Source organism: Mustela nivalis (genome assembly GCF_964662115.1).
Source record: "Mustela nivalis genome assembly, chromosome: 13".
Taxonomy (NCBI): Eukaryota; Metazoa; Chordata; class Mammalia; order Carnivora; family Mustelidae; genus Mustela; species Mustela nivalis.
The window spans coordinates 64,383,844-64,406,518 of record NC_139032.1 but is presented as its reverse complement, the minus strand read 5'-3'; the positions used below and the strand labels follow the sequence as shown (position 1 = coordinate 64,406,518).

Here is a 22,675-nt window from a genome sequence, read left to right as displayed (position 1 = left end):
AAGCCGTCTTGCAACATTAACTGCAGTGTTCATTCCCTTAAAAGCCATAATTCATGGCTGTTCTATAGCCTTTTTCTTTCAGCAATTATGCAGATTAGAGGAAAGTTTGAATACATAAAAACTAAATACTGATAGAAAACCAAGTCTCATAAAAAGACATGTTTACTTGACTAGTTTGCAGTGAAGAAAAATGAGAGCTCACCAGCCTGCCCCAGCCCCAGGTGTCTCTGGTCCAGGGAAGTTGGGAAAAGTATAAAAACTCCAGCCATAGGGCATTGCACAGAATTTCCTGCCTGACGCCCATAATCACCTGGTGGTCAGTTGCATCCCGAGGGGACTGTGCCTTCGATGGGAGGAGGGTGTTGGCAACTACTGGCTCTGTGGGGAATTCAGTGCAAAAATTCCTCTTCTAAATAGACAAACCGCTACAGAGACAACCTCAAGCCTTGTCCTCCTCCTTTCAATTTATCTTCTCTGTCTCTTCTTCTGAGGTTTATGGGTCACATGAAAGCATCTTATGAGAATTGTGCAATGCCATTATGATTCTGTATTTCCAGAGCCTAGTGCAGAGCCTGGCTCTTGATAAACATTTGTCAAAAACCGGTGAAAATTCTTTAAATTCTGTTTCAGTCAGAAAGTTTGCCTTTGAGTCTTGTCTCTGCTATATAACTGGACTTTGAGATCCTGGGCAAGGTGCTTAAACTGTAAACCTCAAGTCCTCACCTAAGTAATAGAAGTGAAAATAATACATACTCCTAGCACTGTCCATAGGCAGCTATGATATAATGAATATAAAATCCCTGAGCAGAGTGCTAGCCTCTGACAATGTTGTGTGATTATTTGTTAAATCTAAATTCCCCAGGGTTGTAAGTGACCAGAGGAATGAAGAAGGACAAATTATATCTAATGCAAGGACTGAGGATGTGTGCTAGTTACTTTTCTTAGACCTCTAACAGTAGGCCAAGACCAAATGCATCCTTGACTTCTCCAGGAAGAATTACAGCCAACATTCATGGCTCTCAGGATTTATGCTTTGACATATATCTTTAAAATAAAGCCTGTGACCATTTTTAAATGGGAAATCTCAGAAGAAGCCCAGAAGTATTACCAAGGAATATGAGATTTATTTGTAGGATTTACAGACATGATAACCCTCCAAACAAGTCGCATAAATTTTAAAATCTGAAAGGAACACACACACACACACACACACAATGAATATATTGTGCCCCCTCATTATCAGATTAATAAATCAGCCAGCAAGTTATTCTCCATGCTTAGAGTCTGTGGAAGATATAAAGAAGAATGCACATATTTTTTGTCCTTAGAAAATGTGTAATCAAGTTGGGATTAAAAGACCACAGTAACATAGGAAAGGAGATATGTTCACCAATAAGTATCCAGTGAGAATATTAGTATCCCTGACCACCCTATCAGAAGTGGCCTCCCCGGGGCGCCTGGGTGGCTCAGTGGGTTAAAGCCTCTGCCTGGCTCGGGTCATGATCACAGGGAGCCTGTTTCTCCCCCTCCCCCACTCCCCGCCTGCCTCTCTGCCTACTTGTGATCTCTGTCTGTCAAATAAATAAAATCTTAAAAAAAAATAATAATAATTAAAGAAGTGGCCTCCCCACCTGACTTTCTGTCTCATCATACCATCTTCTCTCTTTTCTTCCTTTTGTCACTAATCTGTAATTATCTGGTTTGGTTTTTTTGTTTTTTTGTTTTTAAGATTTTATTTATTTGTTTGAGAGAGATTGCGAGCACAAGCCAGGGAGGGGCAGAAGCAGGAGAAGCAGGCTTCTTGCTGAGCAGGAAGACATCATGATGCAGGGTTCGATCACAAGACCCTAAGACCATGACCTGAGCCAAAGGCAGACACTGAGTGGACTGAGCCACCCAGGCAACCCCTCTGGTTTGCTTTTTGTTAATTATTTTTCTCTATAGGAATAGAGACCTATATTAGTCCTAGTGACCATCAACGAAGACACAGTGTATATGCGCTCAATCAGTGAATTCTTTGTTATTCCTATCATCTGACCCAGAGACCCTAACTGAGATGGCAGTCAAGACTAAATCAGAAATAAGCTTGAAAACTTTTAGCAAGAAATCATTCATTTATTCTTCTGTGTTCTTTCCACCAACTCCTATGATTCTAAAACTGATGATGAGGCATTGTGGTAGGTTCTAAAACAGTTAAAGGAAACTCATATTCCTTTAAGAAATGCATTCAAGTAAAAAACTAATCGTGCCACACAGTGATTAGTGAAATAATAAAAATATGTAAAAGGGAGAAGTAGCCCCCATGAGAATAGTTAAGTCTTTCTTGGAAGACCAGAGAGCCTTCTAAAAGGATCTGTGTGTCTAACCTGGATTTTCTAGGCAGACTGGGAGGAGGGGAGTTGGAAACTCCAGACAGAGGTAATGTGTGCAAAGGCAAAAAGGCAAAATTGGGCCAGATGACATGAACACTAGGCTCAGAGACAGAAGATCTCAGTTAAATTTCTGGATCCTCATTTATAATTGTTTCCACTCTGTCAGTTACCTCTTACTACAATAATACCATTGAACAAACCACACAACATCAGTGGCATACAACAGAAAACATTTATATGGCTCTCAAATTTACGAGGTCCAGCAGACTGGGTCTAGGTTCACTTGTATATTCAGGGGCCAGCTTTCTGTTGTCTGATCTGGGGTTGCTTCAATACTTGGTGAGGTTACTTGGCTCTCTTCAGCCTATCTCCTCCTCCAGCAGGTTAATCCAGGTATGTCCTTCTCAAAGTGATAACAGAGAAGTACCAACATTTCCCCCAAGACTGTGCTTAGGTCATTTTTGCTTACATTCCAGTGACTAAAGTCAATCATCTGGCCAGAATTAGAGTCAAAGAGGGAGGGTACTCAGAGTGATATGGCAAAGGGAAGAATTGGAGCCATGAATGAAAATAATAGACTGTACACACTTAATGTCTCTGGAGTTTGGTTTTCTATTCAATAAATGGAGAACACAACAGTTCCTCCCTCTTGACATCCCAAGGTTTGGGAGAGGATATATATAGAAGGTGTCATTGAAGTTCTTTAGCTGAGAATAAATAGAGAAATTACAAAGAAAGTTACTATGGAAATGAAAGAGATTGGTGTCTCTCTATGGTTTACACACCAGCTAACTACATATTTAAACTTAACTTTTATTTCATGTTCCTTAAACAAAACAATCATCTCAAACAAGGCTAGTGCATTTTCTAGGCTGTAATCAAAAAAGGACTTCAGAATATCAAAGTCAGCCCCTTCGAGCTCAAGGTAAACACAAGAATATTTATGATAACAACTAAAATATCAGCAACGGCTACTTCTAGAGGAGGCAATAGAATCAGGGAGGAAAAAGAGATACTATAATGGTTTATGCCATGAAACTTCTGTTTGCATCTTACGGTGAGAATAGATTCATGTGTTAATTATAACATTAAATAAATGAGTATGTTTTGGAAATTTTTTTATAAAGTTACACTGGTTAAGTTTTTCCATAATTACGATTTCAATAGTTTAAACATTAATCCAGATATTCAGGGTTGTTTCTGTTCACTTTTCATTCTTAAGTATCTGTGTATTCACTGAACATTATTTTAATTTGCATGATTTATATATTCTCAAGAGTCCAGGAAACTAGGTTCTTCTCTCAACTTTGCCATAGTCAAGTCTTTGGTCTCGGGTTATTCATTTAACCTTGGTCAACTCTAGTTTCTTCATCTGCAAATTAAGGGTTATTAATTAAATGGTTCTAACATCACCTTAAGGTCTAACATGCTATAATTCTGGCAAGAAATGGTTCATTTGCAAATGAACCTGCCTATCTGACTATTACCAGTCAGAATATGAACCCAAAAAGTTTTAAAAAGAGGAAGGAAGTATTAATTCAGGGTTTAGTAAGTAAACAAGATTTTTTAAATCAATATTTTTAGTTAAAAATAGTTCATTATTTTTTATATATATTGATATAACTGATGATGATTTTAAAACAAATAGCTTCCACTTATAATTACTTTTTTAAACTGATGAAGTACATTTAACCTGTTTTAGAACATATGCTTTTTAAATTCGATAGAGATGAACATCATGAATTTTGCAGGTTCTGAGTCAGCTTTTGTGTTTTTCTTCTCTACACTAGGGGCATATTCATTCATCAAACACTAAGCGTTTACTTCTACCATCGAATCACTAGAGACAGGTCATGGATCTATTCTAGTTTGCACCAAGTCAGTTTCTGCATATGAGCTATTAATTCATTTCATTCTCCTAATTCGTTTGTTGTGAGGATGACTCGAGACTGGGGTGAGAACTCACATTCAGGTTAAGTGCCAGGGGCAGCCGACACGTTCCGTATGTTCAATGTGGGTATGACATAGCTCCACTTAGTGGTTTATAATTGTGGCTAAAGTGCTTAATCTCGCTGATTCTCATTTTTCTCAACTGCAAACTTTATGAATCATTGCATGCTTTTTTTTTTTTTAACTGCTACATGAAAATTTTCTCAAATTTGCAAAAGAAGGAGAACAAAAATGCGTTTTTAACTCCGCTGACTGCTGCCCTCTGATGCTTAGCTCACAAAGCAAAATGCTACTCTGGTTGTGCTGCTCTTGGAATTCATTTAACGGGAGCAAATGTGCTGAACAGAAAAGAAAGATAAGCAAACACCAGCTCAGTCATAAACTGGGAGATGGTCTCCAGTGGAAAACTGGGAGCGATGGTACAGGCAGGATGCCCTGGTGGGGGGAGAGGCATCTTCTCTTGGGTACATGGATGCAGAATAGATGCTTGAATCTTTGAGAACCCTGCCACCATCAGGGCTCAGTCACTGATTTCCCTGAGCTCCAGAGCAAAGACAGACTGCCTATTCGGCCATGGCAAATAAAATTATTGGATACAGCCCAAGTCACCCTCAAAGGGCTAGCCTGAGAGAAAAATAAAACAGAAGGAAAAGATTTCTCTTCTTACTGTTATTCAGTAGCTTGTCTTTCTGTTTGATGTTTTGCTTTAGCATCTCCTCCAAGAAGCCGGTTTCCAGGGACCTTTGCTGCAGAATTACTGACCTTTGGGCTAAACCTCCTGTGGTACTTCTGCACCCAATCCCCACCCTGAATGAAGACCAAATTGGACATGCTCTAATAGTTAATTCTTCTGAGTTATAAAATTAAATAAAAGCTGACATTAAAACAAGTTCCTGTGCCACAAGGGTTTGGGTAGAGTTGTGCCAAAAAGCTTACATCACTCGACTGGAGATAAATTTATAGCTGTTTTCGTTCATTTGCATTTAATCAGCCCCGAATTGCTGACTCTAGGTTTAGCAAGGACCTCACTGCCCGTTCAGTCTGCAGGGTACAGTACTGCTGGTGATGGGCAATGACTCAAGTGAAAGGTTTGAGTTCCACAGTCCACAGGTCATTTTTCACCTTGAAGTTTGGCTGGATAGCTGGTCAATTATAGAAACAAAAAGCCAGGGTTATTCTGATGCCGTAGGCTTAAAGCAATCCTCCCCCTTTCCGTAAAAGGTGTTGGTTCTGACCTCAGCTGACCTGGTTCGCCCCCAGTTCTGCCACTTACAGTGGAATCACATCTTTGGAGGAATTATGGTTCTAAACAATTGCATTATGATCATAATTACCTTTGAAATTCCCAGTTAGATAGTATCTTACATGTAGTTTGGTTCTAGAGTCAGCTGATAAGTATGTATAACAATGGACTCCAAAAGCATGGGTTGAAGAGCCCGGGGAAAGTTATTTCACGTCACTGAACTTCATTTTTCACCAATGACTGGGGTTATTAACAGAACCTACCTCATAGGGGTATAGGAGGGCTGGAATGAGATGATGAATGTGGGGGGCCCATATATATAATCAGCACAATAAATGACAACTGTGGGTATTAAGAGATTGTTAAAAGCTAATTAAGCTTCTGTAATCAGCTCTTGGGTTCATGCACAATGGCTGAACTCTTTCAGTTAACCATTTTGCAGATAATGGATCACAGCAGTTAAGGGGATAGACGGTAAAACCATAGTGGTTGAGAGCAAAACCAGTAGAGCTACACAGACTTCCCAGTTCTGTCATTTATGGGCTCCCCCTTAGACAAGTTAGCTGCTCTGTGCATCAGGATTCTCATCTATAAAATGGATAAAATGAGAGAATCAGTCTCGTTAGGACTGTTGTAAGGATTTGGAAAGTTCATATGTCTAAAGCATTTAAACAGTGCATGGCAGGTGGTGAGCTCCATCATCGTCATCACCGCCAGCACCGTTGTGATTATGATTATTCTGTGCTGCTTCATTTGGAAAGACCTGTAATGTGGGTAGCATTCCTAGTGAAATAATTCGTCTGACCCAGAAGGGAGAAGTCGATTTTGCTCCATAAGATCACTGAACAGAAAATGGGATTAAAAGGGGATTTTGAAGGGGTGTCTGGGTGGCTCAGTCAGTTAAGCCTAACCCTTCAGCCCAGGTCATGATCTCAGGGTCCTGGGATCAAGCCCCTCTGCTCAGCAGAGAGTCTGCTTCTCCCTCTCTCTCTCAAACAAATAAATAAAATCTTTAAAAAAAAAAAGGGGGGGTGGGTGGGCAGAGTGGATTTTGAATAAGACAGTTGGAAGGGTCTCAGTGAACTGAGTAGGAGAGGCGGTTCCAGATGACTAGAATAAGACATTGAGACCAGGGCCAGAGCAGAAGCCAAAGAGACTTCCATGAGAGAAAGGAAATAGGAAATAAAGATATAGGTAGAGCATTTGTAGTAGAAGAGCTACAAATTCCCCTGTAGAAATCCTGTAATTCTAAAGGCTAGATACTATAAAAACCATGATAATAGGGAAAAACAAAATAACAACCACAAAAACCCATAATAGGCTTTCCCCTTGTATGAATACATGATACAGAAATACACCGTGGACTTCCAGAAGCCTAGTAAAGAGTACTATGCAGTGCCATTCCATGCATGTTGCTGAACAAATTTAATTGTTTAAAGAAGGAAATAAAGACCAGAAACTGCCTGGGGCACCTGGCTGGCTCAGTTGGTGGAGGATGTGTCTTGATCTCAGGGTTGTGAGTTCAAGCCCCCGTGTTGGGTACAGAGATTGCTTAAAAATAAAATCTTAAAAAAAAAAAAAAAAAAAAAACTGGAATTTATGATCTTACAGTTTTATAAACAAATGGGCAAATGTTGTTGAACATAGCATACTAAAAAGAAGAAATAATTATTTTTATAAGCCATACTCATTTGAGGAGGGGATTATTCATTCAACAGGATTATATTTGAGCCTGATGTTAGGACTTTTTAAGCTCACCTTTGCCTTATTTGTGGGACCTGGACCAAGGCCCTTCTTCACTCTTCTCATTATAGATCTAAATCTCTATACAGTATCAAACAGGAAGTACTGCAGGGGAATGTTTAGATGTAAAGACTCTGGAGTCCGACTAAGTTCAGAACCCTCTTCTGTGCTTATTGGCTGAATGATCTTGGACAGTTTATTTCAACGCAAGTCTTAGTTTCTTGTGTGAAAGTTGGAGAGGATGGCAAATCCCTCATAAGGTTGTTTTGAGGCTTTATATAATCCGAGTTAAGGTTTTAGCACAATGCCTGACATGCAAAGAGTGCTTTAATAAATGGAAGCTACCTGTACTATTAGCGATAAAAATAAATAAATGGACTAAATGATCTGTAGCATGTCCTCCAGCCTAGACTCTATATTTTTATAGCCTCCCCGACTTTGGCATCTCTTTTCAAGTTCACTAGGCCCCACCAGTAGCTTCCGTGGAGTGGGGAGAGGAGAGCATTAAGATAGCCAGTGTGGCAGCACAGCCTTGAAGATGTGGGAATACTGGTAAGAGGGGAAGGAGCAGGGTTCAGTCCTCCCACAGACACCCCAAGACTGCGAGATACTGAGCACAAGCATTTGCCCCCCAAGGGATACAGGATGAATGTGCTTGTTTTCGGGAGCTTAGCCAATCCATCTAGCTTGTTTTTTTACCTTTTATGAATAGAACACAGAAACATCAGACAGCTTGTGCCTTGTGAATGGAATAATATGCATGAATGAGTTTTGTAAACAGCACAGTTCAAGTGTTGCTGTTTTTGCTGCTCTTGCTGTAACTGTGATAAATACCTTGTTCAAAACCCCGACAGGTATAAGCACTCTGTCTTATTTCTTTAGGCTGGCACTTGTTTGCCTTAAATTGACCATTAGTCTTGAGGAATGCCTATCATATCTATGGTTTTTTGAGAGAAAGAGGAATCTTTTCCTGAAGGCAGTATAAACTAGAGATTAATGGTACAAGTTCTCCGGATTCAGTTCCTGGGTCTGCCATTTTCCGGTTGTATGGCCTTGGGCAAGTTGCTAAACCGCTCTAAGCTTCAGTTCCCCCGGCTTTAAAATGGGGATAATGATTATACGTACCCAAAAAGGATGCTGTAAGGAGTAAATGAAGTGATGAATGTAAGACCTTGGCATGGTGCCTGGAATGAAGGAAACATCCCATAAGGGTTAGCTATTATCATTATTAAGATAATGAGAGAAATTCCATAGGAATCATAAATAACTCCAGCTTTGATGAGATGACAGATACACAAAGGCTGCATCTGAAGGGTGAGGAATGGGGGAAAGTGACAAAGAAGAGAACAAAACAAAGGGGAAACAGCTAGAATGAGTGGATGTGTCCCTGGCCAGTTCTCGTAACTTCAGGTCTGTGGACACTACTCTGGTAGCACCTGCCCTTGGATTTAAAATTTAATTCCAAATTAGTCCAAGCATCATACTAATGCTTCAATTTGAAATTTTGTGACCAGGGTTTTTCCATTACTGATCTAGAAACAAAGGACTGTAGTAGTCGGGACCCTCTTGGAATACGGATACTCCACGCAGTAGATGTGAGTTAGGCCATCATTCTAGAGCTGAAATCTGTGCAGTGCCATGAAGCCTGCTGGGATTTATCAGACCTACCTCTGTCCATTCACCTGCAGAGGTGGCATCCCATAAGTGGTGGATGGGTTTTTGAAATAGTCAAATTTCAAATATGGGAATCAATGAAATTGTTAAGGTCAAGATTGTCTATACCATGGGCTGGCAGACGTTTTCTCTGTGGGCCAGATAGGAATATTTTAGGCTTTGTGAAACCATATAGTTTCTTTCACACCTACTCAGCTCTACTGTTATAGGACAAGAGCGGCCACGCCATGGACGAGAGGTAAATCAATGGCCATGGCTGTGTTCCAATAAACCTTGATTTACAAAAGCAAGTGACCAGCCGGAATTGGCCCATGTGACCTAGTTTGCTAATAACCTCTAGTCTATACAAGGGTTTTGAGGTAATGACTCAAGTTGTCAGAAGCACCCGGACTAAAGGTCATATAAATTAAACATGATGTCAGAGAATGTTGTTGATAGAGATTAGCTGACCTAACATAGAGGTCTTCAGAATAAAAATGAAAAGAGGAAGTAAAATGCTTGACTATAAATGGAGAGCCTAGCTTTTGTAGAAGAAAATAGAAGTAACGCACACACACAGAGAGAAGAATTACAACATAAAATGTACTCAGTAATTCACATTAGAGAAAGACTGAGCGGGGCTCAGGAACATTGTTTCCAGTCTCCTTTCTCTCTATTCCAGTCTTCAGGGTGTGAGTACTTACTCAGTGAACGCACATCCCTGTTTGCTGGGAGCATCTTAGTGTGCCTGTTGCCTCTGTAATAATCAGTAGTGACCCCTTTTGGAGAAGTGTCCTCATTTGCAATATAAATTATATGACCGCAACTCTAAGAACCAAAAAGGTTTTGAAATTGTAGCACAGACAGGTGTGCTTATTTAAAGTTAAAACTTGGACAATAACACGTCTGTAAAGGCAGAATGTAGTGCTGGATAGGGTGAGGGCTTCAGAGTCAGAGTCAAAGCCTCATTTAGCACTTTCTGCTGATCTTACAGAATGTGCTGAAGCTCCCTGAATCTTAACCCTTCATATATAATCATAATAAGAGTTGTAATCCCACTCAATGTATAACATGTAGTAAATATACAAAAATATTCAGTTATTTCATTCTTATTATATATTTAAATGGATGGATTGATTAGGTGGGACATAGAGTCATCTTTCCTTTACAGAAGATAGGCTTTAAGAATAGTGACTTCCTTTTCTCTGAAGACATTCAATCAAAGATTTAACAGGCACTTAATACTGATGTTATAAATAAGCCTTGCTACTCAAAGTCTGGTCCACGAACCGAGTGTCAGGATCACCTGGCAGCTTGTCAGAAATGCACACTCTCAGGCTCCAACCTAGACCTAATGAATCAGAATCTACATTTTAAACGCCAGGTGGTATGTTTAGCTTTGCCATAAAGGATTCAGAAATCAGTGGATGATTATAGTAGATGATTTTTGAAGCCCTTCTGAACTCCGAGACCACTCCATATTATCGAATACAGATGTTTTAAGTGGATAAAATAATGGCATGGGGAGATCTGTGGTCTCAATAACTAGTATATCCCATTCCAGAGCAGGTTAAGAATGGCCATGTCCACCGAATTCCAAAGAACATTAAACATTCCATTCCATTTATTAAAGTACAATCTCAGATAAATACAAATGTGGACCAACATTGGGCGCCTGGGTGGCTCAGTGGGTTAAGCCGCTGCCTTCGGCTCAGGTCATGATCTCAGGGTCCTGGGATCGAGTCCCGCATCAGGTTCTCTGCTCAACAGGGTGCCTGCTTCCCTCTCTCTCTCTCTGCCTGCCTCTCTGTCTATTTGAGATCTCTGTCAAATAAACAAATAAAATCTTTAAAAAAAAAAAAAAGAAAAGAAAAGAAAATACCCAACATTTAGACTGTTTTTTAATCTAAAGCATTATATCTCTTTGAACATAGCCCCTTGATCATTCCTTGGGTCCGTTTTGTTTTGAGCCACTTCTCTGCTTTCTGCGGAATGCATGTCTGATTATTCTCCATGCAGGTGCTCTAGGTAGAGTATTCCATTAATACTGAACAGCTCACATACAAATATATAGTTCAACCTTAGCTATCTCCCCAAGGCCTAAAGAGGTTGAAACAAATGTAAACAGAACTAGAAAAGCTGGAGAAACACTTAGCTGAAACTTTAAAGGAATTTTTCTCTCCCTGGGACTTCCTGGTGATGGTTGCAAAAGCAGCGCAACTGCTTTAGTCCCTTGTAAACTTTTATCCACCCTCCTTGATGCAAGCTTTCTGACATCCCTGGCTGTTTGAGTTACACACCACGTGGACACACAGGATGGACTTTGCTGGTCCATTGGGTCATGTCAGTTGCTTCGTAGATCCCTTTTCTATTTCCATTATTCAGTGACTGCCTGAGTAGCCCATTATTTTTTTCCATTACAATCTCAGAAATAAAAAGGAATATATTGCTTCAAAAGAATTAAGATAAAGGGAAAAAACTAATTTTTAAAGGGAAATAAAGACAACAGGAAATGTGACAAAAGTATCAAGTTTGTAACGTGTCTAATCTAAGAGAATTTTATGTTAATAGTGATGACTTACTATGCCAATGTCTATTGGGCATCAGCTGTATGCCAAGCACTGTATTTGTTCCATGATGATGATGATAGTAATAGTAGCTGACATTTGCTGATGACTTATGAACACTCAAATGAAGTAGGCATGTGTCCTGCCATCATGGAACTTACAAGCTAATAGCAAAAGCAGACATTGCACCAATAATTCCAAGTTTTGTCAATACTATGGCAGAGGATAATGGAAGAGTGTGTCAGGTGGCCTAATCTAGTCTAAGGGGCAGTGAAGGCTTCTCTGGGGAAGCAATATACAAAGGAAAGGTATGGTTGAGGAAAAAGAGCATTCTAGGCAGAGTGAAGACTGTGGGCAAGAGCTCTGATCAAGCAAAAAGTTTATGCTGGAAGAACAGAGAGAACGGCTAAAGCTTAGAGGACCAGGAGGAGAATGGGGAGATGGGGCTGGAGAGGAAAAAACAGAGCAAGGTCATGCTGAATCTTGGAGTTCCCATGAGAAGACCACGTTTATTCCAAGGCCAGTGGGGGAGCCACTGACAGGTGTTAAGCAACTGACAGGTGATCAGCTTTGGGCTCCAAGAAGATAACTCTGACTGGACTGGAGGGGAAGAGAGGTAGTATGCAGAGGGCAGAAATGGTGGTGGCTTGGACCAAAGAGGTTGGCAGTGTTTGTAAAACATCTTCAAGGTAGAGTGGGGTCCCTGTCAGGCTAATAAAATACTACTCCCATTGGAGCCTGGTTATTTGTGTTAGTTGTTTGTTGTTGTTGTTGTTGTTTTTAAGATTTTATTTATCTATTATTTGAGAGAGAGAGTGCATGAGAGGAGAAGGGCCATCAGGAGAAGCAGACTCTGTGTCAAGCAGGGAGCCCGATGTGGAACTCGATGCCAGAACTCCAGGATCATGATCTGAGCCTAAGGCAGTTACTTAACCAAGTGAGCCACCTAGTGCCCATATTTGTGTTAGTTTTGAAGAAACTTTCCCTTTTCAGAACCTCAAAACTCTTCCTTTATATGGGAGCCCATAAGCAAAAGGCAACTGAAAGGCATGGAAAAGAAGAAAAAGGGCTAGTACTCCACTGGAATGTGAGCCTGAATCTGCTGGTTCACTGATCCTGCGACATAGGAAGAAATGAAGTACTAATGCACTCAGCAGAGAAAAGAGGGTCAGGGTTTGCCTAGACATAGTTTGTAGCTTGTAAAAGTATTGTACAGAATAATGTGATAAAATGGACTTTTTTTCCCCAAGATTTATTTATTTGAGAGAGAGAGAGAACACGGACAGGGGGAAGGAGAGGCAGAGAGGATCCTCAAGCAAGCTCCCTGATGAGCCTGATGAGAGGCTCAATCCCAGGACCCTGAGATCATAACCTGAGCTGAAATCAAAAGCCAGCCACTCAACCAACTGAGCCAGCCAGGTGCCCTAAGAAAATGGACTTCTAAAGGGCATTCTTTTCATACATAAGACAAAAGTCTTTTAATTACTGGCCTAAGATCCCTTTACCATAAAAGGAGGGTTCATTTAGAAAGCTGGAGCTCTAATTGTTAGCCCCTTTTGCACTAAGTGGGATGACAAAGTTCTCACTTCCCTCTGGGTTCAAAGAGTGGTTATTGTCAAGCATTTTAATTGAACAACTACATGATAAAAGGCATTGGACTACAGTGGCTCATCACACACTGCTTCCAGTCCAGTGAAAAAGCTGAAAGTCTAGACATTAAGCTATTACACAATTAAATTTAAGAAGTGCAGGGGTATCTGGGTGGCTCAGTCAGTTAAGTGCATCTGACTCTTGATTTCGGCTCACATCATGATCCAGGGTCATGAGACTGAGCCCTGCATTGGGCTCCATGCTAGACGTAGAACCTGCTTGAGATTCTCTTTCTCCCCCTGTCCATCTGACCCTCCCACCCAAATCATGCAGGTGCTCTCCCTCTCTCTCTTAGAAAAATGCAGCTGTGATAGGTTCTGGCAAAGAAAATGTGTATACTGGGAGGGCTCATGGAAGGAGGGTGCCACACAGACAGCAAGTTAGGGAAGGGCTGAATGAACTGAGAGAAGGCAGATGGGGAGAGACAGAGTAAGACAAGTGGTAAAGTGAGTTAATTTGGCAAACACTTATAGCACACCTGTCAGGTGCCAAGTGTCCTATAGGTCTCTGTGATACTCAAATAAATAAAACTCAGTCTCCTTGCTGTGGAAAAGAACATGGGCTGAGTCTTGCTAATTGCTGATTGTGAGAATTTGATTGTCGCTTTAACTATCCAAACCTCAGCATCTTAATCTGTAGAACACAAAAATGTCTACCTTGCAGGATTACTGTAAGAATTAAAAATATTTAAGGCCCTTAGCTCACTGCCAGACACAAAAGTAGCAAGTTTTGTAATGGTCACACCGAGAGTGAGTATGACATAGTATCAGAAGCAATGTTCACAGTGTTGGAAAACACTCTTTTCCATCAGACTGCATGGGTTCAAATCCCAGGTCCACCATTTACTAGCTCTCTGATTTGGGGGCAAATGACAAACTTTCTGATCTTCAGTTTTCTTCATCTATAAAGGGAAGATAATAGAAATACCTCCTAAGTTTCTTGGGAGGATCAAAGAAAGTAATGCTTAAGTGTGAAATATGGTTAAATAAGTTGCTAGACTATGTATTAGGTTCATGCAAGGTGCTGTACCAGCACAGATAGATAGAAAGTAAGTTGTTTCGGTTTTTGTTCTAGATAGGAGGGTGAAGTGAAATAAGACCATGTCTTGATATTGGCCTTAAAAATGAGTAGGTGATAGGCAGACAGAATGCTGTTAGATTTGCCTTACTTAAGCCACACGTAAGCCACAATTCACTAACGTGAGAATACAAGTGGGCCGAAGGCTAAAAGAGAATATTTTAAAAGACGAGTGAGTTTATTCTAATAGGCATCTTCTCTCCAGTTCCTGCCATCAGCTGCAAGGCAGACTGATGTGGTTGATAATCAGGCAGACCTGGGTTCTAATTCAGTTCCTACTACTTCTATGTCATCTTATGCCAGTTACTTTACCTCTCTGAGCTTCATTCAGTCCACTAATCTTTAAAAAGGAAGTAATAACAGTGCCTTTTTCATGAAGTTGTTACAAGGAATAAACAAGGTAATGCACGTAAAGAACAAAATACCATGTCTGGCACATAATAAAGATTTGGTAAATGTTAGCTATTGTTATTATTGTTGATACCTCAGAACATTTTTGCTGTCACAGAACATTAGAATTTGTTCAGTATATGGCACAATTGCATTAAACACAAGAGTATTACCTAATCACCTACTCAACAGTGGGATCTCCAAAATAGATAAAAAAACAAGCAGATGGTGAGTTCCCGCGTGGCAGTGATTGCAGGAACTTGCCTTTGTGGCCCCAGTAACTTTGAAAGTTGTGCAAAGTAGGCCTTCAGTAAATATTGAATAAGTTAGTGAGGGATTTGCTTTGCTGATCATAAAATAAACTTTTTCTACTTATAAACATGAAGCATGTTTCCATAAATCTGTAAATAAATAAGTACACTTGTCATTTCACCACCAGTGGGACAATCACTGTTAATATCTCAATACATTTTCTTCGAAGGCGTGTGTGTATGTGTGTGTGTGTGTGTGTGTGTGTGAGAGAGAGAGAGAGAGAGAGAGAGAGAGAAATATCTGTGTTGGGGGTCATAACATTTAAAGTAACTATATAGATAATTTAATTTGATCATAACATACAAAAGCTTTTTCTCCCATTTGTCATATGAGCATTTTACCTTGTTTCATTAAATATGCTTCAAAACACGATTTAGACATTGTATAATATTCTATAAGGTTGTGCCATGAAATGTATTAATTATTGTTTATTTTATTTTTTAATTTTTTATTTTTTTATTTTTTATTTTTTATAAACATATTTTTTTTAAAGATTTTATTTATTTATTTGACAGAGAGAGATCACAAGCTGGCAGAGAGGCAGGCAGAGAGAGAGGAGGAAGCAGGCTCCCTGCTGAGCAGAGAGCCCGATGCGGGGCTCGATCCCAGGACCCTGGGATCATGACCTGAGCCGAAGGCAGCGGCTTAACCCACTGAGCCACCCAGGCGCCCCAATAAACATATATTTTCATCCCCAGGGGTACAGGTCTGTGAATCGCCAGGTTTACACACTTCACAGCACTCACCAAAGCACATACCCTCCCCAATGTCCATAACCCCACCCCCCTAATTATTGTTAATTTTATTAACAAAATTTTATTTTATATTTTTAGCATAAGCATGTTATATTTTTACCATATTGTTATATTTTTAGCATGTGACAAAGCTAATTCATCTTAAATATAAGTTGCCATATGCAGCAAGTTCTTTACCTTTCAGGGTTATAAACAAACCCTTCACCTTTCAGGGTTAATAATAAAATTATTAAAACATGAAACTGTACTATTTTTCTCATAGAAGAAAATTACAAACATAGGTAAAACGCTGCCTACAATTTCAGGAGCTTTATAAACTTCACAAAGCCCCTCCATGGATTCCTGTTCTAGGACTTTAGGTCAGAAGCAATGACATCAAATATGTCAACATGAAGCAGAACAAAAAAGTGCAAGAAATCTAATGTGACAGTTGTGGAGAAGTATCCTCTCTGAAATACTCCCGACTATAGGGTATTCAACTCTCTTTATAACATGGCCCAATCCCAGTTCATTCTTATATTGGAAATAATCCTAAATCTAGATGCTACATTAACACTTCTGTACAGCTTTCACAACAGTAATTTTGCATGTGCTGTATATTTATTGTTCTTGGTGACAGAAAGCCTCTGCAGAGCTCCTGTGCTACTTCTCACTGCAAGGTCCCACACCCTGCAGAACTGTAGTAGTGGGTCTACCCCAGATACCCTTCTCCTCTGTGTCTCCTAACTGCCTTATTACATCCCATTCCATTTGAGCAAAGGTATAGCATGACTCAGCACTGGAAAATACAGTTAGATTTATCTAAAGAAAAGAGATCATTTCATAATTATACCAAAAGTAAATTTAACAAATTTAAAATGTAGTACAAAATGGAGAGTCCCCAAAAAAAAAGATATATTCACTACTTTAGGTAAGGTATAGTTCAGTCTCAGGACACAGAGTTTTAACTTATTCTTTATGTAGTTCCAACCAAGGAGAAGCACAACCTTTAATTTATTATCTTTATACTTTCTCCAGTATGCAATTTATGATAATGAGGCTGGTTCTGCATGCCAATTTATACAGTGTCTAAAGAAGTCTGATAAGTTCTCAGCATAAAGCAGAAACCTGTTTTATGTTTTCTGTTTGTTGTTTCCATACATTTGCTTCTGAAGATGAAACAATTACTTCTGTGAAAACTGGGGTATGAAAGGGCATGTCCATGTCTGCACATTTCTGTGTAGGTGTTTATGACATGTGTGTTTGAAAAATTCTAAATCACTATTCAATTCCAAAGAGTTATGGAAGAGGAAATTTTTGAAAACAATCCTAAGAATAATTTATATTAAAGACATTTCTTTCTCCCTCATAGCTGCATCATCCCTCTCAAGGCTTCCGCTTTGGAACTGTCCGGGAAAGCAGTGCTGAAGATTATGTGAGGCAAAGCTTCCCAGAGATGCATGAGTATATGAGAAGGTACAATGTACCAGCCACCCCTGACGGAGTGGAGTATCTGAAGTGAGTGTCAACCTCAAGTCTAGAAAGTTCTCAATGAAAGAGAAGTCTTAGCTACAGATATATATGTAGTATCTGTTGGGTTTTTTTTTTTTTAATGACAGCTAAATATACCCACTGTGTATTCAGTAATACCTCACACTGTGTGAGATGGAGAAAGCATTATGGAATAGTGTGCATTTAATTATGTGGCCTAGATTACCAGGTACCTGCATCATCCCCAGTTGGCAGTAGCTTTGCTCGAAGTGCCAGTGGGGTCATTAGTGTAGCAGATGGTGGGGGAAGTAAATGTGGGCCTGACATCACTTCAGAAAACAACAGTGCTGAAATGATCAAACCCTCAGGGAATGTGGCCAGAGGATAAAGTGTCCCAAAGCAGCCCTTGCCTTCACAGTGAAGCTCTAAGCCCATGGACCGTCTCCTCTTGCCACAAGGAAATGGAATTTATCTCGGAGATTTCCTGTAGAAAGGAAATAAGATAAAAGGCAATGATTCCCATGCCTGCATCCTTCCCATCAGAATTTATGAGAAGCAATCAAGAGCAATCACATCGCCATGGCAGATTATCAGAGCCTGTAATTCAGCGAAGCTCAATGCAAAGGAGGGCAGTGCAGTTACCGATCTGCTCCTCTGGTCTGCCTGGGAGAAGGGAATGAATAGCTCCTGATAAGTTCCACGGTGTAAGCGTGAGCAGTCCTCTCCCTTGTGCCTGATAGTCTCAGGACAGTGACATACATTCAAGCCTCCACTCCCTACAATCATGCAGCCTCAGGAAACAGGTTTACCTATGGTCAACCACAGTAATCTTCCCAGTGGACAGAGGACTTGCCACCTCAAATTCTCTTAGGGAAGAAGGAAAACAAACGAATAATTGCATGAGACATAAGAGCTAATGTGTTTCTGAAGAGCTCGATAGGACCCTAAAACTCCTTATGGACTTTTATAGAGAGGAAGGCTTGTGCTCTCAGATTTGCCAAGTTGTGTAGGATGAAATGCTACTTTTGCATTATGAAATGACACTTTTGGTTTTGCAAGAACATTAGAATGTTCACTCCCTCTCTAACACAGAGTTGAGTGCTCCTTTGTTTGCCAGCTCCTCTTCTCTCTGCTCCCGGCAGGCAAATTCATGACTAAGAGAGAGAAGATGTCGGGGTCATGGCAGTGGCTCCCCACTAGACAGTAATCGCTGACAAACTGGGCTCTTCTGGCCGTGTGAAAAGAGTGAGATGTGCCAGTCCTGTGACAGTCCCCAGTTCCACTCAGGGTACTCATTTATTCTGGAGGCTGCACCTGAGAAGGCCCTGAGTTGTCCCCACTCTAGCTTGGAGAAATGAAATCATTAGAGAAGCAGGCACCAGTGCAGAAGCTGAGACCTTAAAGAAGCAACTTGTTCGTAGTAATTTAGTCAGCAAGTAGCAGAGTTGGGACTAGAACCAGGTCCCTAGAATCCAGTCGCTGCTGCAGCCCACTCTAGGAACCATAAGAGAAAAGAGGTCCTTGATGTTCAAAGAATAGTCCATGTTCCAGCAGCATCCCTGATCCTGTTAGCCTTGGGAGTTTGTGAAAAATGCTGACTGCCAGCCCCACCCCCACTCCCCACCCCCACACCCCGCCGAAACTGCATATTAACAAGCTCCCCAGGTGATTTGCTGGTGGAGGTGACATTGGAATATAGGCAGATACATAAGTCACTTCCAGTGCTCTTAGCCACCACTCCCAAGAAACCACAGTCCTCATACTAACCCCCTGGCATCCCAGAGCCCTGGCCTGCAGAACACACTTCCAGAGTCCTCTGTGAGTATATGTTATTGTGGTATATATATTATTTTGTGGCATATGTATAATTAAATGAATTCTCAAAAAAGCAGAGCATGATTCTGTAATGGGAGAAACAATTGGGGGCCCTGCCAAGTGTAAGGATGATTCAGCCAGTCATTTTACCTGGATCACACACAACCACTTGCTCACCAGTGACTCAGGACCCCAAGGGAGTCTGTGAGCTAATTACTTCTTGCCTTCCTGTGCAGTAGAGACCTGTCATAACTAATGTCACTTTGCAGTCCAGAATCAGGAGTGATTATTTAAGGATACCACTGAGACCAGACCTCAGTAATTACTGCTTAGAAAAACTGAACCCCAATATTTTTTCTATTGCTATTGCTACCTCATATATTTGCAGAGTACTGGTAAATGGTGACTAGTTGCTATGTAGCTCCCAAGGCACATTTTGTTATTGTGACAGTAAAACTTTTATTGGAAAAACATCTTTCAGCTTGATTTTTATTTTATTGCCAAGATTCCATTAAGGTTCCTCATCATCAGCTCCTAGGAGACAGTTCACATCCCCAACCCTTTCTGAAGCTTCCCACAGCTGTGGAACTGGGAGATGTGTTTTATTTTGGTTAGAGTTAAACACAGGTCTCCTTATGACTTCAATCCAATGCTCCTGGAAAAGGGAGTACATTTTCAATAGGCTGGAAGAGTAGAAAGAGGAAGCAATGGTCAATGGCATCAAGAAAAGGGAAGTTGACCTATTTACTCTGTGTCCGTGTATGGCCCAGACAAAGCCATCCATGCCAATATGTACTTCCTTCCCACTGATGAATCTTAGAGGTGTCTAAGGGTGTCTTTTTTTTTTTTTTTTTTTTTTCAGATTTTCGATGGGCCCTAGCCTTGCTCTGTTTGGAGTTTAACACCACCCCACTCTATTGAATTCCAGTAGACTCATTTTTGGCTCTGAGAGGGGAATGATTGAGTCTAGATGGAATAGAGAAGAGTTTTTCTCTTTGCCAGGACGTTTGGACAGCCCTGAGGGCCTTTCTTAAATGGCTGTATGTCCTACCCCCTTTCAAAAAGGATTTGAGGTGGCTGAAAACAAGAATCATTGCATACACCCTAAACAGTCCTTTTTAAGATTCCCCCTTCCTTGCCTCCTTTGTAATTGAGAACCCAGCCAGTGCTGAGACATACCTTCCTCTGGACCATTCCTGTGCCTACATTTAAAAAATGGGGAGAACACATGAAGGACGCACAAGGCACCTGTTGGCACCTTGAGCCCAGTTCACATCTGATTCTCTGATACAAACCAAGAACACCTACCTTAAATGATTCCTGCCTGAATCACCCCCTAGGTTGGGAGTGAAACATGAATCTCTGGAGATATATTAATAAAGCAGACCACTAAGATCTATTACCTATAGATCACTTCACCCTCCAGTTAATGAATGCTGGCCCATGGACTTTAAAGAGATCTTTTATCTCCCTTTTCCCCAGGACTGCTAGATATAGATAGATTTGTATTTCCTTAGTATGTATTCCTAAATATGAATTGATTCCTGATCTCTGGAGAACATGATAGTGATCATGACAGAAATAAATAAAAATTTCCACACATTGATTAATGAAACCACCTGACCCACAACACTGTCTAGCTATGTAACCTGGATCAGATTACTTTGACTCTCTGAGCCTCAGTTACCTCATCTGCTAAAATGGGGTAATACCACCGACCCCCCCAGCCATGGTGAGTGATCCTGTGTGTGGAGAACAGTCAGTTTGTGCCTCACACAAACGAGTCTCTCAGTTTATATAAGAGAATTGAACCTTCCCATTCAATTCAGTCACTCTGGCTTTATTGTTGGATTTAGAAGTAAGAAAAGGAACGGGTAGATAAACCATTGGAAAGATGTCATGCTCTCTTAGAAGAGTATCTGTTTCCCCGGGTCTGTTCTCCACGGGTCAGTGAGACGTCAACAAGGCTGAGTCAGCAGCTACCTGGCTTGGGCCGCCCTTTCTTTCCAGATTTCTGTCCCCTAAACAAAAGCCAGTTGTCAACCTTTTCTGTCTACTAATGAATCATTTTTCTCTTTTCCTCTCTTGGTCTTATATATAGGAATGATCCAGAGAAACTAGACGCCTTCATCATGGACAAGGCCCTCCTGGATTATGAAGTATCAATAGATGCTGACTGCAAACTTCTAACCGTGGGGAAGCCATTTGCTATAGAAGGTCTGAGCCAGTCACTCTCAGTTTGCTCTGACTCAGGATATGCTCACTTTGCCAACCTAGCAAGTCACAAATGCCAGAGTCAGAGGCAAAAAGCTATTCATCTTCCCTTGTTTTTATTTTCAGCTCATAAGCACTTAGCTCTTAAGTTGCTGAAGCTAGGAATTTATTTTTCACCTACTCCATAAAAATTAATTTATCCAATTGTTCAAACAACAACAACAACAATTGTTGTTACCCAGATGATGTTGCTTCAGATATCTGAGAATGGGGGCATAGTGTAACAAATGGGGAGTCCAATTTTGATTTTATCTGGATTTTCTAATTCCTGTAATGAATCTGATGCAAAAACTAGAATGATCGCATTCTACAACTGGAAGGACCTCAGTGTTGATCTAATCCAATCTACTCCTGTTGTCCACAAGAAAGCCCAGGGACATTACATCAGTTTTTCATAATCACACAATTAAATGATAATACTGGAATTAGAATCCAAATCTCATGGTTCCTAAATAAATGTTTTGTTTTGCTTTTTTTCCACGAGGTGGGAAAACAATAGAAAAAGAACTTTTTTTCTATACCTAAGTAACCTTTAAGAGTCCTAAACAAAACCTTTTTTGGGACCTCAGGTTTGCCTTTCTCCCCCACTGGCAGCACATTTTTGCTCCCAACTTGATCAACCAATCCATCAAACTTCAGGGGCAAAGAAGGATTGCTTTGTCAGTTGCTCCTTTCATTCTGGACAACTGTTGATATATGGAACTGATCGTTTGAACCAGCAAATTTCACATCTACCAATTCCCAGCTTCCCTTCTCTGACAGTACATGCTGGATCTCAAGACAGCCATGCTTACTTGTCAAAAAACACTTTGACTTCAGACAATCCTGTGAGGGTACCCAAGTTCTATTTGCAGAAAACTCTGCTTTTCTGTATGTTAACTAGCGTATCAAAACTATTCTGATTCCATTTTCCCAGCCACAGTTGATCTCTGTCTCTCCTAAACATATCACCAAATTTTCTACTTTGGTCTTTGTTTTTGTGATGAATGAGAGTGTAAGAGCTGATGTTGTTTCTCTGAGCCTTCTCCTAAGAGAAATCAATCTTTTCTCCAGGCAAAGTGACCTCCACCTGAACCAGGGATAGAACTCAGGAACAGAGAGATTTAATGGTAGTTGTCTTCTATTAAAACTACAATTTGAGATAGAAAAGTCTAAAAAGAAAAAAGTCAAGAAAAACCAAAAGAACATTTATTATATAACCCCATTTTGGTGTAACAATGGAAAAATCCCTTTTTTTTCTTTTTTTTTTTTTGTGGCATCTGGGGATATGCAAAGGATGTTACATTTCTTTTCTGTCCTAGATATACTGGGTAATTGAGGTCCCTCTTGCCTTTAGCAACTACTAACAATGAATCATTTGCAGCGGGCATAAGAATGAGGGACTCCATTCTCCACCTTTGTCTT

The 22,675-nt window shown here is 40.4% G+C and overlaps 1 protein-coding gene across 1 annotated transcript in view; it reads left to right on the top strand.

The window, feature by feature from the left end:
- Positions 1-22,675, top strand: part of GRIN3A (glutamate ionotropic receptor NMDA type subunit 3A) — a 157,034-nt gene that overhangs the window by 89,109 nt on the left and 45,250 nt on the right. The window contains exons 4-5 of the mRNA XM_082696808.1: positions 17,064-17,209; positions 21,099-21,214. Of these exons, the coding sequence (XP_082552934.1) occupies positions 17,064-17,209; positions 21,099-21,214 (262 nt within the window). The remainder of the gene's footprint in view (positions 1-17,063; positions 17,210-21,098; positions 21,215-22,675) is intronic.